Source organism: Puma concolor, chromosome C1 (genome assembly GCF_028749965.1).
Source record: "Puma concolor isolate L17-30 chromosome C1, mPumCon1.1.hap2, whole genome shotgun sequence".
Lineage (NCBI taxonomy): Eukaryota > Metazoa > Chordata > Mammalia > Carnivora > Felidae > Puma > Puma concolor.
In genome coordinates, this window is record NC_141674.1 from 86,276,232 (window position 1) to 86,292,687 (window position 16,456).

Consider the following 16,456-nt stretch of genomic DNA (forward strand, 5'->3'; position numbering starts at 1 on the left):
TATTGCATTAAAGTATATATAATCTTAAAGTATATTCTGATAAACTTCAATTTACTTACAAATATCACTTAATGTTTTTGAGTAAAACTCATTATTGCACAAAAGCTTAGAAGTGAGTTTAGTGCTACCTACCAATTTGCACATAATACTTCATTTTTAACTGCTATTAATAAATTGTAGGCCTTTTAAAATACAAAGTTTTCTTGCAGTCACTCCACATAATTGCATATCTTATTCTTAGCAGGTGCTTTGTTTTTGTTCCCCCCCACCAGCCTTTTCTATTTTTTTCTTAGTTTATTTCACTTATCTTCTATATAATAGACCCAAACTGCCTTGTGTTGAAGGAAATAGCTGCATGATGTGTACCACGAGTCTTGTATGTGATGGGCTTTAACCTCAGTTTATGTCTCTCCCCCCTGCACAGTCCCTTCAGTCTGAATATGTTCATTACTAAGGCCTTGCCGCTCCGACGAAGGCTGTTCCACTCTTAGACAGTGTCTTCATCTGGACGAGCAATGTAGAGAGAAAGCCACTGCTGTTCGAGGGATATTTCTGCCTTCTTACCTTAAATTAAGGAGAGCACTCACATAAGACCTTCAAGAGACTTGAAACCAGAAAACTCTGGTTAATGACTACTATAAATGCACTGAAACTATGTTTATGGAGATGTCAATGCTTTTTAAGACCGTTTTAATGTTGAATTTGGTATTTTGAAAGGTTATTTTTAATGTATTTCGGTAATACATTTGCTACTACCTTTACATGTACAGTGTTACATTATGTATGTATTGTGAACTTTAAAAGACTATTTTGATAAATTTATAAATCTATAAAATTATGTAAAAACTAGACTCTATTTTGACTTAGATTTTCTTGTCGTTTGCTACCAAAAATTTGTATTTTGAATTTATTTAGTATGGTTTTGTCTACGATGAATAAATAATTCCTCTTTATTAAGAAAAAGTAAGGGAGAAAGTTTTTAGAAAGTGATTTTTTTATGTCCCCTATGAATAGGGCAGATCAGTTCATTCTTTTGGGAAGTCAGTCTAATGTAATGAGTTTATGCAAGCTTATCTCTGGCAAGAGGATAATCCTTTGATATGGCTTGTTCAGACCGTTTCCTTTCCCTTTTGTTTTTGTTGCTCAGCTGTTTAGTTTCGCATCCTTGTGGAGCTTTAACAAAATTTAACATCCAGTTGAAGATCAGAATTCACTGAACGTTTCTCCTGAAAACACAGTTTTTCTCTATGAAATGACTCAACATTCCAAATGCTTTTATTTCTTTCTTCCTCTTGAGAGAGTTCTTAACCCAGTTAGAATATTTTGCTTTTGGTACGAGGTTGTTGTCTGTAACCACACGTGGTCTGGCACCAGTTTTTTCTTTTTTTTTTTTTTTTTTTTTTGGCACCAGTTTTAAATCAATGAAGAGAAAAAACTGAATAAGATGCTGCTGTTTCTCTGTATTAAAGGAGATATGTTTGTAACAGATTACGAACACCTAAGACACAAGCCAGCATGTCAGAAACCTAACGTGGAAATGAAGGGACCCCTGACAGGTGCTCACAGCCCTTTTATGTAAGTGTAATCTGGCATCAGGCCTCAGAAGCCCATAGGTTTCATTTCCATGGGGTGTGGGGAGCCTTAGATTCTGATTATCTTCCATGCTGCTTAAGAATGGACTGTTCAGACAGTTAAGTGGATCCACATGAAGTGCTTTCCTCTCAACCACTGAGTTATTTATAATATATTTATTAAGGATGGGGTACCTTGAGGCTATTACACATGCTTCGGCAAAACATCTTGTTCATGTTTTACATTTTCAAAAGGCATTTGAATGAAGGTTTGGCTCAGGTTCATTACTTAAGCTTCAGTAACTGCAGTACCAAATAATTGCACTAAGCTGATGAAAAAAATGAATTGTATGTTTTAGGAGTCAAAAATTAAAATAAGTGAAATTAAATTGTATACCTTTTCTAAAACTGAAAGAGTAAAATATTTTATTATGAGTTATTGTAAAAAAAAAGAGTGGTTAGTTGTACAGGAAGATGGTAGTATTTAAAAAAAATCAGTGAAAAGTAATTCAGATGACGTTTGAAAAGTGGGGAAAAGGGAACCATATGGACAGTTTTAGTTCTGTGAACACTAATTTGTGTGCAGCTATTGAAATGATTGTAAAATTGACTACTATAAATTCTCCATAATTATGTTGTATATTAGTCCTATGTATCAACATGTGTATGTCTTAGAATTATTTGTACACATGTCCATACATAGACAAATCAAGAAGTGTATGTATATAATATAGAAAGTATATAGCAAAGTAATTCTACTCCAAAAATAAAAAAATTGTTGACATGTATTTTGTTATGAATAGTTTACCTTCCAAAAGATAATTTGTTCTATTTTAAAGTGTAGAAAAATGCACTGCTAATAAATAATAAAAGTTTTATGCAATTTATGTTTCCCCTGACTTTTATAATTTGGATTTTGAGTTATCAGTGTACTGAAGTCTCTTTATAATTTTCTATTTGATCCATTCTGGTTGGTGCCTTTCAAGTTTCTCAAGATCTCCATTCTGGATTTTCAGTTTATCTTGTATTGACTTTCCAGGTTGTGGCCATTTTTTGAAGTATATGACAGTGAGCACAAAGAAACCTTATACGTTGCCTTTCACAAAAGTCAGATAATGTCAGGCTCCTGCTGTTTTTCTCTCTATATAATTTTCCTTTCTGTTAATAAAACACTGATTGTGATCAGAGTTTCGGGTCCTGCTTGGTCATTTACGACTATTGTATGATACACTGGTGATTGGTGCCTTTTGAGTAAGAATGGCCATTTTTCTTAAGGAGAAATTATAGAAATAGATGGAAGAAACCTCACCTCTTGGAAGAGGCAGCTTGAGAGAAAGAAGCTACACTACTTATTCAAGATACTTTATGTATTAAAACTGGATCTCCTCGGGTTGTGAAATTTCTAAGGTTTTGCCCTTCTCTTTTGTCTTTACATTTTTTTTTTTTTGTTTCAGAGCACAGGGAAAAAGGTGTGGGTGGGAAGGTAGTTTCACTTCTTGAGTTGAGAATCTGCCAATTAGAAGTTCTCACAACACTGCAGGAGACAGGTGGGGTACTGAAGTTGTCATGGGACCACATCTTAGGGTAGGAGAGTTCTTCGGAATTCATGAAGGGCAGAAAATATTTTTCTGCAGATTTAGTTCTTATGAAGAACATAGTCAAACTATTTAGTCAGTCAGTTAACCAGTTCCAACAAATTCCTGACCTAGCCGTCATTGAGTTTACATGGTTTTGTTGTCCCTAGATGATTTATAAACCTCCAAACACAACTGGAGAGGCTACCCCATATCTATTCAGCTGGGGTGCAATGAACAGGTGGAGCATGAGTTTACCAACGATAAGCCACAGAAATGTATTTGCAAAATGGTTCACACTTGTATGCTTTCCTTTGTGACATTTGTTAAACTACCAATGTGTTAAAGGTTTCCACTTACACCAGTTGTTGGTGTATAAGCTGGACAGTATTCTGTGGTGTTTCATGTTCTGGAAGAAGCCTGGGCTCTTTCCTGAAGTGACCTCGTAAGGCAAAGTTAATGGTGCTTGCAAAAACCCTGCAGTCCTCTCTATAACGCCCAGCAAGGCAAGAATTTGGTCTCAGCCTGTCTCCTTTGAAGATTAATTAGGGAATTTCCAATTACAGCAAGATATACTTTATAGCAGAAGATAAAACTTCTTTATTTACACATAGCTTTCATAGTAGTGGCATTCATGGCTTAGAAAGGAACGTAGAAAATAATTGTATGAAGTTATTTTGAGCTGGATTGAAATGTTAATATATTCCCACCCTGTTCCTTTTCTATGGATTGAATTATGATAATCATATCAAGAAGGAGAAAAATAGATTTTCTAGAGAATTTTAAACCTTTTTGGTGAGTGCAAGTAGAAACTTACATCAAAAGACTACTTTTTTTTTAATTTTATTTTTTAAAATTTACATCCAAGTTAGCATATAGTGCAACAATGATTTCAGTAGAATGCCCCTTACCCATTTAGCCCATCCCCCCTCCCACACCCCCTCTAGTAACCCTCTGTTTGTTCTCCATATTTAAGAGTCTCTTCTGTTTTGTCCCCCTCCCTGTTTTTATATTATTTTTGTTTCCCTTCCTTTATGTTCATCTGTTTTGTCTCTTAAAGTCCTCATGAGTGAAGTCCTATGATTTTTGTCTTCGAAAGACTACTTTTAATGCAACATACAGTTACTTGAAAACTGGTTTCAAATGGACAAACATAAACTAAGTGACCTTTTCACTCACCATACCTTTCTTTAACCTGTATACCACCCAAATAGTGAAGATTCACATCACCACTGGCTATTTCTCTTTTGCTTCTAATCAAGTTGACCAAAGTGGTTCTGAGAGGTTGGACTCCTAAGTGAAAAAGGGGTCAAGGTAGAAACTGTAGAAATGATTCCAGCTGCAAATGTTTATACATTTACATGAAACTTCAGATTTGGGGGTAATGATCTGTCAGATGTATTTTGTTTACTACTATCATGGCTCTCTTCCAAAGGGATTTAAACTGGCTTCAAAGAATGGACCAGGTGTACCACAGAGGAGCAAAAAAGGGGCTTTGGACACCAAGTTTTGAGATAACAGATGCTGGAGCCAGAAGCTGAGACGAATAGTCCTCTCAGATGTCATAGGGTATTGGTCCTCTCTTCCCGGGTTGGGCAAGTTTACGCTAAATGCTCACCTTCATTCATCTCCAGGACACCTTATTGGTATTTATTTTACTCAAAAATTTAAGAATACTACAATACATGCTTATTAACAATAGGACCAAGCTGTGTAGTAGATCTCTAGAACTTACTTTGTACCCTTTTACTAATTTGCTAAGAGGGTAGATCTTACTGTTAAGTGGTTTTACTACAAAATTATGATAATGACAATTATTATAAGAGGATGGGAGGAAACTTTTGAAGGTGATGGGCAAGACTGGTAGTGGTTTCTTGGATGTGTACTTAACTCCAACCCCATCAAGTTGTATACATTAAATATGCACAGCTTTTTGGATGTCAGTCATGCCTCAATAAAGTGGTTTAAAAATGTTTTTAAAGAAGAGATAATCTCCAAGTGAGATTGTCAATCTTGACATCCAGATCTCCAAAAATGATTGTCAGGGACATAAAATAGAAAGTTCAAAAGACAAATTGAAATCAGGGATCAGAATAGTATAATGATAGTCTACGTAAGTATCTATCTATCATCTATCTGGTGTACATCTGGCCTTATTGAGAGCTGATAGAGATGAAGCTGTGACGTATAACATATGCCTTTTTTGCACTGAGAAGCAAAACCTGGGAGATATGGGGGTCCTAGAGACCTGAGATTAGAGGAGCCAATCCATTCTTGTCTTTAAAAAAAAAAGTAAGACTCTGGAGGAAATGGAACTATTTTTAAAAATCTAGGTTTCTTGCAGGCAGAGAGACTTAATGCCGCACTGCACATTCTGAGAGAGATGCCATACCCCACGAGACAAGTTCCAGGCGGTTTCTCAACTCTAGAAAGATGTAATCAATTAGCTTCTCACGTAGCTTCGGTTGTAAATAACCTGGCATCCGCTGATTGTAACCAGTGGGTTTAGTTGACTAGGCCTTAGTTTTTCCTGATTTGAGGAAGTATATAATATTCACTTCTTCTCTCCCTTGGCCATTTTGCACACCAATTTCCTTCACAAGTACAACAGCCTGTCCAAGATTTTCCTGCTGCTTCAGGCCAAGTCAGTACCCTGCTTTATCACCTAGATCACATGCCTTCAATGGCCGCAGAGTAATGGCCGGGGACCACATTGAATGACTGCACTTCAGAAACCATAAAACAGAGCAGAGACACCAGCTCAGAGTGTCTCATATCCCACTGGCACGGAACACCAGCCTCGGAGTTCTCCTTCTCAGACACTGCAGCAGAGGCTGAGTGAGGGGCACTGGCCCCAAGATGGCTGTCCCATTGCGACAAGAAGTGAGAGACCCTGACACTCGACCAAGCTGATGAACTGAGACTTTACAATAGTTTGATCCATTTTAAACTTAAGTCTGTTGGGAAAATTATCCTTAATTAAGGATTCCTTTTTCAGTGACAGGGGGTTGGGATTGCTAATTTCCAGGGTAAACCGAAAGAGGAAAATTTCATCCATCCTGTCTGGAGGAGAGCTAAATGTCAATTACTGAGTCAGGAACTAATTATCAGCCATTCTGGAGCTAGGAGAAGCCCTGTTTGTCGGTGTCCCCAAGATCACCCCTGGGTTCCATGATTTGTTAGAAGGATTCACATGACTCAGCATGTGGGTGCACTCACAGCTAAGATTTATTACAGTGAAAGGAAACCGCAAAATCAGCCGAGGGAAGTGGTGCATGGAGTGAGGCCTGGAGGACACCAGGTGCAAAAGCTTCCAAGCATCCTCTCCCAGTGGAGTCACACACGATGTGCTTAATTCTCCAGCAACCAGTGGTGACAACACAAGTGAAGTGTTGTCTACCAGGGAAGCTCATTAGAGACTCTGCACCAAGGTTTTTATTGGGGGCTGGTCAGGTAAGCATCCTCTGATTAGCATGAGCCAAAATTCCAGACTTCCCGAAGGAAAGCAGGTGTTCTGCATAAACCTTATTGTTTGCACGGTCTGGGCACCTCGAATCACCGTGATAACGAGGGAAAGTCTGATGTCAGTGCAGGGAGCTGTTTACCAGTCGAGTTCCCAGGTGGAAGCTAAGGCCAACCTTGAAAGCAGGCCTTGCTAAGGACATCAGTCTTAAACCTGCTACGTAAATGTAGTTTTGTACACTGTGTATCTTAGCTGACTAATTTGGTGGTAACCAAAGCCCACTTAAATGAATGTGCAGTTTTACATTATGAAGTTGACCCACAGTCTCTGTTTCTGAAGGCTTCTCCATGAAGGGCAGGAGCTGTGATCTGTAGAGAGGAATGCTATCCTTTGGGGTCTCCAGTGCTCCAGATGGGCCAGAGTTCTCATTTCTGTGTTGTTTTTAAATGGATAAATTCAGAAGTGGATTCCTTTCAAGGGAAACTGGAGTACAAAAAACTCCCTGAATCATCTTTGCTCTCAGAGATGAACTAGTCTCAAAACTTTGCTCTTACTATTTACCTGTTACTTAGTAAGTAAAAGAAATAAAAAGGTTATTACAGCTTTAACGATATCGCAATTTCAAAAATATTGAAGTAAAAAAGTAACTGAAAAAAATTAAAGCAAAAAACAGTAACTGCAGTGAAAATAAAGACACCACTGAAGCTTTAATAAAAAAGATACACTTAAAATAGTAACATAGAAATGAAAATGATAAAATGTTTATATAAACTGATGAACTGCTTAAAATGAGATAAGAGGCAAATCTAAAGAATGAAACAGTGAGAGGGGTACCAGGGTGGCTCAGTCGGTTGAGTGTATGACTCTATTTCAGCTCAGGTCATGATCTCGTGGTTCATGGGATTGAGCCCCACATCGAGCTCTGTGCTGGCAGCACGGAGCCTGCTTGGGATTCTCTCTCTCTCTCTCTCTCTCTCTCTGCCCTTCCCTTCTTGTGCTCTCTTTCTCTAAGTAAATAAATAACAAACTTTAAAAAGAATGAGACAGTGAGATAATAGCATTTAGGAAGTGAAAAAAAATTTTTTTAATTTTGTTTTTGAGAGAGACAGACAGGGACAGAGCGTGAGTTGGGGAGAAACAGAGAGAGAGGGGAACACAGAATCCCAAGCAGGCTCCAGGCTCTAAGCTGTCAGCACAGAGCCCAACGCGGGGCTTGAACTCACGAACCACAAGATCATGACCTGAGCAAAGTCAGCCACTTAACCGACTGAGCCACCCAGACACCCCAGGAATTGAAAATTTTAAAGGATGGGCTAGAATAATCTAAAACTAAGAATAAATCAAACAAGTCCTGGATTTTTAAAAATAAGAAAAAAAATAAAGAAGTTTAAAATACCTTCAACAAAGCAATAGGGCTGCTTGCACAGAGAAAGTCACGGATGCCCAAGGCTTCCCATTTAGCCTGATCCCAAGGTTGAGCTACCTTGGACAGGCTTTATATGAGTCAAAATTCCCAGGAATATTCTAAGGAAAAGACCTATGAGCCAGACATTTTGTCCGTTCAAATGATCCCAATTACATCTCCAGCCTGGCATCTGCAGACCAGCAAAAGCAGTGAAGCCTTGTGGGAATGTTAAGAATATAGTAAATCCATAAGTTATCTTGCTAGATAGCACTGAGAGGTTTGAGGTGGAGGAAACAGACGTGGAGAAGTGAAGTGACTTGTCCAAGTACATCCAGCTAGCAGGTGGTCCAGCCCAGGTATAAAACATGGTGTTAATGGCAAAACCAAGCTCCCGACATTTTTGCTGTGTTACCTAGAGCCAGTCTGTCAAATACGACCTGATTGCTAGGAAAGGGCACATCGAAGTAAAATAACCAGAAACCTCTCAAGCAAGATGGGTCTCAGCATGTTAAAGCTTCAGGTGGTTCACATATTGTTAGGCCCAGAAAAAGTTTGGTTAAAATGTGCTATAGCTTTGAAAATAGGCCATGTTTCGAGGCAGGGAGCCTTAGAGACATCTATGAAATAATCTCTTGCTGATTCTCAGCCAGCATGAAGAATCCAAAAAGATCAAGAATTCATACATGAGGCCTTATGTAAGAAAATGAAATTCTTAAAATTGTAAAAAAAAAAACTCGTTTTAATGTAGTGTTGAAAGGATTAGTTGGCCAAAGGCAGAAAGTTCAGATTTGAGGTTCCCACAGCAACCTGCCTGTGGACCTTTTTGACACGCTCTAGAAAAAGCTTCTCTTTCTGTGCTCACACAATGGGCAGCATCTAATAAATGGGTTGAGGCTGTGAAGGGATTCTTTAGATAAATTTTAACATTGTCCTAATAATAAATTCTGGGAAATTCTTTTCCGAGTTGTGTCGTTCTTTTGGTTTTAATGGGCTTAAACACTATGCACCAATACACCTGACGATATTATAACTGGAATCCTATACTTAATACCATTTTATTGAAAGTATGTATTGTGGGTTTTACTCAATATGTTACTTTTATTTTAAGAAGTAATATGACTCACAAAAAACCCCCAGAAATTAATGAGTAAAATATTTAAATCCTTTATTCCCACAAATTGGCTAACCTGAATTTTGATAACAGATCATACGTCCAGATTTTTTTTTTTTTTCAAAAGCATGTTCTATATAGGGCGCCTGGGTGGGTCAGTTGGTTAAGTGTCTAACTTTGGCTCAGGTCATGATCTCAAGGTTCGTGGGCTTGAGTCACACATTGGGCTCTGTGCTGACATCTCAGAGCCTGGAGCCTGCTTCAGATTCTCTGTCTCCCTCTCTCTCTGCCCCTCCCCCACTCGTGCTTTGTCTGTCTCTCTTAAAAATAAACATTAAAAAAAAATCATGTTCTATACTCAAATAATGACTCTATCTGAATACCTGGAATGTTATGTGTTTTCTTGTTCCTGCACAAAAATGATATGCTGGACAAAAACAGGCCCTGGCTCCTCTTGTGAATTACATTTTAAGGTTTCTTCTCATATATTTTACTTGCCATATATTGTCAATCCTTTCAGTGGTCCACTTATTTTCCACCTTCTTCAGGATGCCTTGTCATCTGTTGTGTTTGGTGAAGTGTAATTCCGCCCGTTCCCCCCCCCCCACCCCCCCATCATAAAGCTGTGGCATCTTTAATGTCTGCTTTTTGTTGCTGTATCCCAGGTACCTGACTCATCATGGGTATAGATTAGACCCTTTTATTTCACTTGACTTTTACTTTTTTTCATATCCTCTCCCAGTGCTTCAGAAATAAGTGCTACATCAATTTCATTTTCTTGGGTAGACCCTTGGCCATTAGATGTAGAAATCTGAGTGAAATCTGGTTTGAGACAGCTTCCTGCTAGGAGCAGACCTTTGAAGAGGCTTTATCAGAAAGGATTTGGGAACACTTAATGGGCTCTCCCTCTGGTGTCTTGGATGGTCTAGAAAGAACTGAGACAGTGAGAAAGGAATCAAAGAAAGTAACTCACACTGACCCACAGAGATTGGAAAGTTGGCTGTGGGTTGCTATTTTATTCATTCATTCATTTGACCAAATTTATTGAGTGGTTACTGAGGAGCTACAGCTGTAAAGTGAAAACTTCTGTGCTCAAGTTGGTAGTCTTTTGAGGAATACAGACACCTAAACAATGGCCATCCATTTTGAAGACGCCCTTTTCCTGGGAAATGCTGATGCTCTTGAGGAGAGAGTGTGGAAAAAATCTGAAGAGAAGGTGTGGTCAGAGGAGCCTTTCCAGAGGAGGACCATGTGTTGAGATGGTTTTGAAGGCAGCAGGAGATGTAGGAGTAAATATTGGTATCTATTTGTTTCTGATTTTCAAAATGTTTTTACTTTATTTTTGAGAGAGAGAGAGAGTGAGAGAGCACCAGAGTTGTGAGCAGGGAAGGGGCAGAGAGAGAGAGAGGGAGAGACACAGAATCCAAAAACAAGCTCCAGGCTCTGAGCTGTCAGCACAGAGCCTGACACGGGGCTCGAACCCATGAACTGTGAGATTATGACCTGGGCCGAAGTCGGATGCTTAACCAACTGAGCCACCCAGGTGCCCCAAGGTATTTTTTTCTAATTAAGAACCTGAAGGTGTTCACCTGGTAAAGAACTAGAAGGAACAGCCATCTCCAGACCAGTGGAGCCATCTGGTGCTCTGGTTCCCACCAGCCCTCCACACCAGCATGGTCTGTACCTTCTAAACTTTAAGATGATACCAAGAGGAGAAGAGATGGTTTGTAGGACAAAATGAACTACCTGCTGAATCCTTACTGCTTTTCCACAAACTGACAAAACTGACTAAGAGATGAAAATCTTTTTAACTTTATTGGAATATAACTTTCCAGGCTGTCCATTTCCTCAGCTGGCCATGTTTAAAGGATTTGTATACATAAATTGAACACTAAAACAGTTGTAACGTGAGCTTCCTATGGAACTATGATTCTTAATTCTGACTGTATTAGAATCACCCGGGCAGTATTTTAAAAATAGTGGCACCAAGGCTCTACCTCAGACCAAGTGAACTAGAAGGTGGGGCATAAGCCTGAAATTGTTTTTTAAGCTCTTCCTCCCTCCCCCCTCCAATTCCCCTCTTCCTTCCTTCCTTCCTTCCTTCCTTCCTTCCTTCCTTCCTTCTTAAAAACTTCCCCAGCAATTCCTGGTACACACCAGAGCTAAGAAATTGGGAGAAGAAAGCCAAGTTTTCCAACCATTTAACACTGTCTTTTTAAAATAAGATTTTAATTTTTCAGGGTGGCTTTCACAATTGACATTTAGGTTGAGATATAATAGACTAAAGAGTACCCTCTTATGTATCAGTCAACAAATATCTTGCTCAAGGGAATGTGCTAGGAGCTGTGGGGGAATAAAAAGAAGTGGGACAAAGATAAGAAGGCGTCATCTCCATGCCTTCATCATGCCTGCAAGGAGTTCACAATCCAGTTGGGGAAACAATATTGTGAGAGAAACCCAACTTTAGTTGAAGACACAGGGGCCTGTAGAGCCCAAGGACTGGGAAGTGGGTGGGCTTCAGGTACAGGTAGAACCAGGAGCTTGAAACCAGCAGGAATACCTTTTCTCTTTCTCTGCACGGCAGATAGCAGGGCTACTGACAACTGTCACATGCTGCAACTTAAGCTTTAGTCACCTGGAGAGACATTGGCTGACTTTAAGTTTCAAGTTCATACCCAGGGGAAGGGATTCACATTCACCTCTAGACTTATGAACCATATTTATTAGGTTGAGGGAGTTGGGCTCACGGAAGAAAAGAGCACCTCCCTTTGAAATCAGGTAAAGGATAGTAGTTTTCTGGACAGTAGGTGTCCTAGTCACCCCAAAAGTGTGGAATAAGGGGTTTTCTGAGCAGACAAAACAAACGTCCACTACACTTGCATAGCAAGACAAAGATGTTATAGGACAGTCCTGGAGAACAATGTTGTTCAGAAATAATGATCAAGAGATGGTACAGAGTATTGCTGTACCCCACTCGAAGAAAGCTGGATCTTTGGAGCAGCCTCTTTGCAGACAGGATCTGCGTATACATTTATGTCTCCCACCAAATGTGTGGTATGTGGGGTGGGGGGTGGTCGGACAAAATGAGGCAGTGCTTGTAAGGTGCTTAGCACAGAGAGTCACCGCCTACCCCACACCCCAACCAGAGGCAAGCATGGAGAGTTTGGTTTTATCTATGGTATTTGAAGGGCATCTAAGTGGATTATATCTAATATGCAGTCTGAAATGTGCTGATGTCTTTAACTCTTGTTTTTTAATATTTATTTTTGAGAGAGTGAGGAGGAGCTGCAGAGGGGCAGAGAGAGAGAGGGACACAGAGGATCCGAAGCAAGCTCTGCATTGTCAATGCAGAGCCCGATGCGGGGCTCGAACTCACTAACTGTGGGTTCATGACCTGAACTGAAGTTGGAGGCTTAATCGACTGAGCCACCCAGGCTCCCCATGATGTCCTTAACTCTTAAATTCCATGACAGAGAGGCTTCGAACACATATTTGCCAGTTGTTTTCACAGAGGCTCTGAAGGCTGTGTCCAGCATTTGGGAAATTTTTCAAGGATTATAGAATAATGAAATATGCTGAGAAAAGGGCTGCTGGAAACTGACAGTGTCTATTTGCTTCCTGAGCTGGGAGTAGGCTCCTTATTTCTGAGATGAAGAAAATAGAATATATTAGTTTTTCTAACCACCAGTGATTGTCTCAATGAGGTAGAAACAGGATAGTAGCTCCTGGTTGTCCTATTTGTTTCCTAGTCAATCTAATTTAAACTTTAAAATTACATGACCAATTTCTTAGATTTTTCTTAAGTAATTTCATTTTTTATCTCAATTCTGCTTAACTTCAATCAAGGATGATAATTGTGGCCAAGTACCAAAGAGCGTATGATCTTTTCCCCCATCAGTGATATGTGAGAAAACACACATGCAAACACACACGCGCGCGCACACACACACACAAACACACAGTGCTCTTTTAAAGTAATTTGATCTCATCACTTCAATTACCTAAAATAATTCCTAAATGCTTGAAAACATGAAACTGGATGGTCTCCATCCAGTTCCTATCTCTACCAGACAGAAATATTTTTCAAGCACATTTAAAAAAATAAACTATATTAAACCCTTACTGGAAAAAAAGCCACTTCTGGACAGAGACCAAGCCAAAGCAATTTTAGTTTAAATTGGTTTTCCTGGAAAAGCTGAAAATGCAGTTCAGAAAAGAAATGCTTTGGCAACTTTACAAATCAACACTCAAAAACTAACATGATCATTCTACATGGCCTCTGCTTCAGTGGTTCTCAAATACTAGTGTAGAAAAGAATTGCCTGGGGAGCTTGTTAAAATCAGATTCCTGGGCCCAGAGAGTAGTTCTGATCCAGACCCAGGTGATACTGGTATAGGAGATTTGAAGACCATGTTCCAATTAACTCTGAAATGACAAATTTAGAGATTTATAACTTGATAGCGCTAGAATGAAGAGTTGTGTTTGCATTTATTATGTTACCTTGTCGTGTGTTTATAAATTGTGTTAATCTCAAAGCCCACTTCAGCGGACTAGTGTCATGGGACAACCTGGTTTGAGGCATAGATCCGTCACTATGTGTGTGATTTGGGGTAAGTCATTCATTGTCAATTTTCTGTAAAGTGAAGAGATTGAATGACATCAATGCTTTTTTAATTTGAGAGAGAGAGAGAGAGAGCAGGGGGTTGGGAGAGAGGGAGAATCTCAAGCAGGATCCACACTGTCAGTGCAGAGCCCAATGTGGGGCTCGAACTCATGAATCATGAGATCATGACCCGAGCCGAGATCAAGAGTCAGACTCTCAACCTACTAAGCCACCCAGACATCCCAACATCAAATGATTCTTAACCCTTTAAGATTACAGACTCCTTTGAGAAGCTAAAATAATTATTTAATCTTCTCCAGAAAAATGTACAAACACACACATACATGTTTGCACACAAATTTGGGGAAGATCTCAGTTTTCCTAAAATGCTTATAGGGACTTCCTGTGGCAATGACTCAGAGCTGGAAAATTGGTTTATCTAAACCTGTGTTTCGTAAGCCAGCCGCACTCCATCCAGATTTGTTCTTTGAGAGGGTGTGTCCCTTTACGCCCTCCACTCCTGCCCCAGGTTGGGAATCACCATCGTCATTAACATGTGCAGCACACTTACACCCTGGCTACTTGATGAAGCTGTTTGCATAAAAATAATCATTATAAGACTCCCCCCAACCCCTTAGAGGTAGGTGACATTATTTGCATTTTCCAAATGAGGAAACTGAGATCTGAAAGGTGAAATAACTTGCCAGCAATTACAAACAGGCTCTGGCTTTTACCCCGAGCTCTTCACCTCTCTGACAGGGTTTCTCAGTCTGGGCGTTGTTGACATTTTGAGTTGGATAATTCTTTACTGTGGGGTTCTGTCCTGTGCATTGTGAGATGTTGAGCAGCATCTTTAGTCTGTACCCATTAGATGGAGTAACACCCCCTGCCCCCATTTGTGACAACCAAAAATGCTTCCAGACATTACGAAGTGGCCCCCAGATGAGAACCATGCCCTGTGGTACTGGCTGATGGCACTACCCTTAGTAGGGAGCCGCTGTTGCTGAGGCAAGGTTATGTGCGCTCTCAAGTCTGACAGGGCAGAAGAAAAGTTGGCAATCATCATTACAAGGCTTCAGGTATCCCAGGTAAAGGGCTTTAGGAAGGAAGAAACCACAGGTCGTTTCCAGTCCATGATTCCATAAATTCATAATTTCTAAAAACTCTGCTATTGTGGTTTCTTGTCATACTAAATGCTCACACGTGGTCAAATTACTCCTAAATTTGGCTGTCAAGCAACTCAGAGCTGTCGTTCCTTTGCAAAACTTCTTCTATAGTCCAAAGAGGCTCACATACTTCTCAATTGTGTTCTTTCTGAGGCACCAAGATCTGAGGAGATACAGTTGGGGTTTGAAATGGGCTTTTAGACAGTCTCAGTGCTGTCCTGAGTGAGGTTGCTCTGTGGCATGGCTCACAGCACACAGGGAAGGCATTAGGAAAGAGCAATTTTTCACTGCGGCCACTCACCCTTTGGTTTTTCCAAAGAATGTGAGAGAGTTGCTAGAGTATGTTTGGTGGATTTTGAGTACTAGGAAACTAGTATCAGTATTAAAACCGAGTACTAAGAAAAGTACACACTGGACCCTGTCAGGGGTGGGTGTGCGGCTGTATGAGCGGGGATTGTTATCAACAAGAGCTCTATTTAAAAATAATTTGGACGGGGCGCCTGGGTGGCGCAGTCGGTTAAGCGTCCGACTTCAACCAGGTCACGATCTCACGGTCCGTGAGTTCGAGCCCCGCGTCGGGCTCTGGGCTGATGGCTCAGAGCCTGGAGCCTGTTTCCGATTCTGTGTCTCCCTCTCTCTCTGCCCCTCGCCCATTCATGCTCTGTCTCTCTCTGTCCCAAAAATAAATAAATCCTTTAAAAAAAAAATAATAATAATTTGGTGGCATAAAGCATGAGGATATGGTTGCATGTAGCTTTTAAAGTATTTTAGAAAAATCAGCAATGACAACACTTTGCTGCATGCCTCTGACGCTGGCTGTATCTCTTGAGAAGGTAATTGAGATTGAAATCTTGATCCCACATATCAAAGATTCTCAAGAGACCTATTCAGTCAACAAATGTTTGAGTATTTACAATGGCCCAGGCACTCTGACCAAAAAGAGAGCCTGGCCCTTGACCAGTTTACCATCTGGGGAGAGAATAACCAATCCCTCGGGAGCCTGGCCGTGGCAGCCTTATGGTCACGTGTTTCGGGGCACACAGGCTGGCCAAGCCGTCTTGGGAGTTAAGGAAGACTCCTTGCAGAAGGTGAAGTCTGAACTCAGACCCGCAAGATGAGTAGGATTTAGGTAGGCAAAAGTGGGGCCAGATGGCAAAGAGACAGCCACAGGAATGGCATGCCCTGAGTAAGTGGACATGCCTGGCAGGAGCAGGAGGAGCAGCTGAGGCCCACTCAAGGAGAGCAAGTCTACAGTCTGGCTGGAGCAGGGTTGGGGGAGGGAGATGGGGTGCAGAAGTGAGGCTGGAAGAGGCCGGGCGCTTGTTCAGAGCTACTGTGAGACCTGTGAAGACCTCAGCACTTACGGAGGCCCCATCACATGTCAATCGTATCGAACATGTGAAAATGTATCCCTGTCCCACCTTAAAGTAACTTACAAATAACGAGTTGATTTGCAGTTGACTGTTTAATAGCATATTAATTTCTATTACAAACTTTTCTTTTTTTATATTTCAGAGCCAGTAATTCTTTTTTTCAGATATTAAGCATTTTCAAAGGGTCTTG

At 40.4% G+C, this 16,456-nt stretch overlaps 1 protein-coding gene across 5 annotated transcripts in view; it reads left to right on the plus strand.

Annotated features, from left to right (window-relative positions):
• The window catches only part of CDC14A (cell division cycle 14A), a 196,412-nt gene extending 193,654 nt beyond the window's left edge, over positions 1-2,758 (plus strand). For all 5 annotated transcript variants that reach the window (XM_086717687.1, XM_086717684.1, XM_086717685.1 and 2 more), the window contains 2 exons: positions 425-1,373; positions 1,412-2,758. In XM_086717687.1, the coding sequence (XP_086573813.1) occupies positions 425-454 (30 nt within the window). In that variant the 3' untranslated portion in view covers positions 455-1,373; positions 1,412-2,758. The remainder of the gene's footprint in view (positions 1-424; positions 1,374-1,411) is intronic.
• Positions 2,759-16,456: the final 13,698 nt, after the last annotated feature.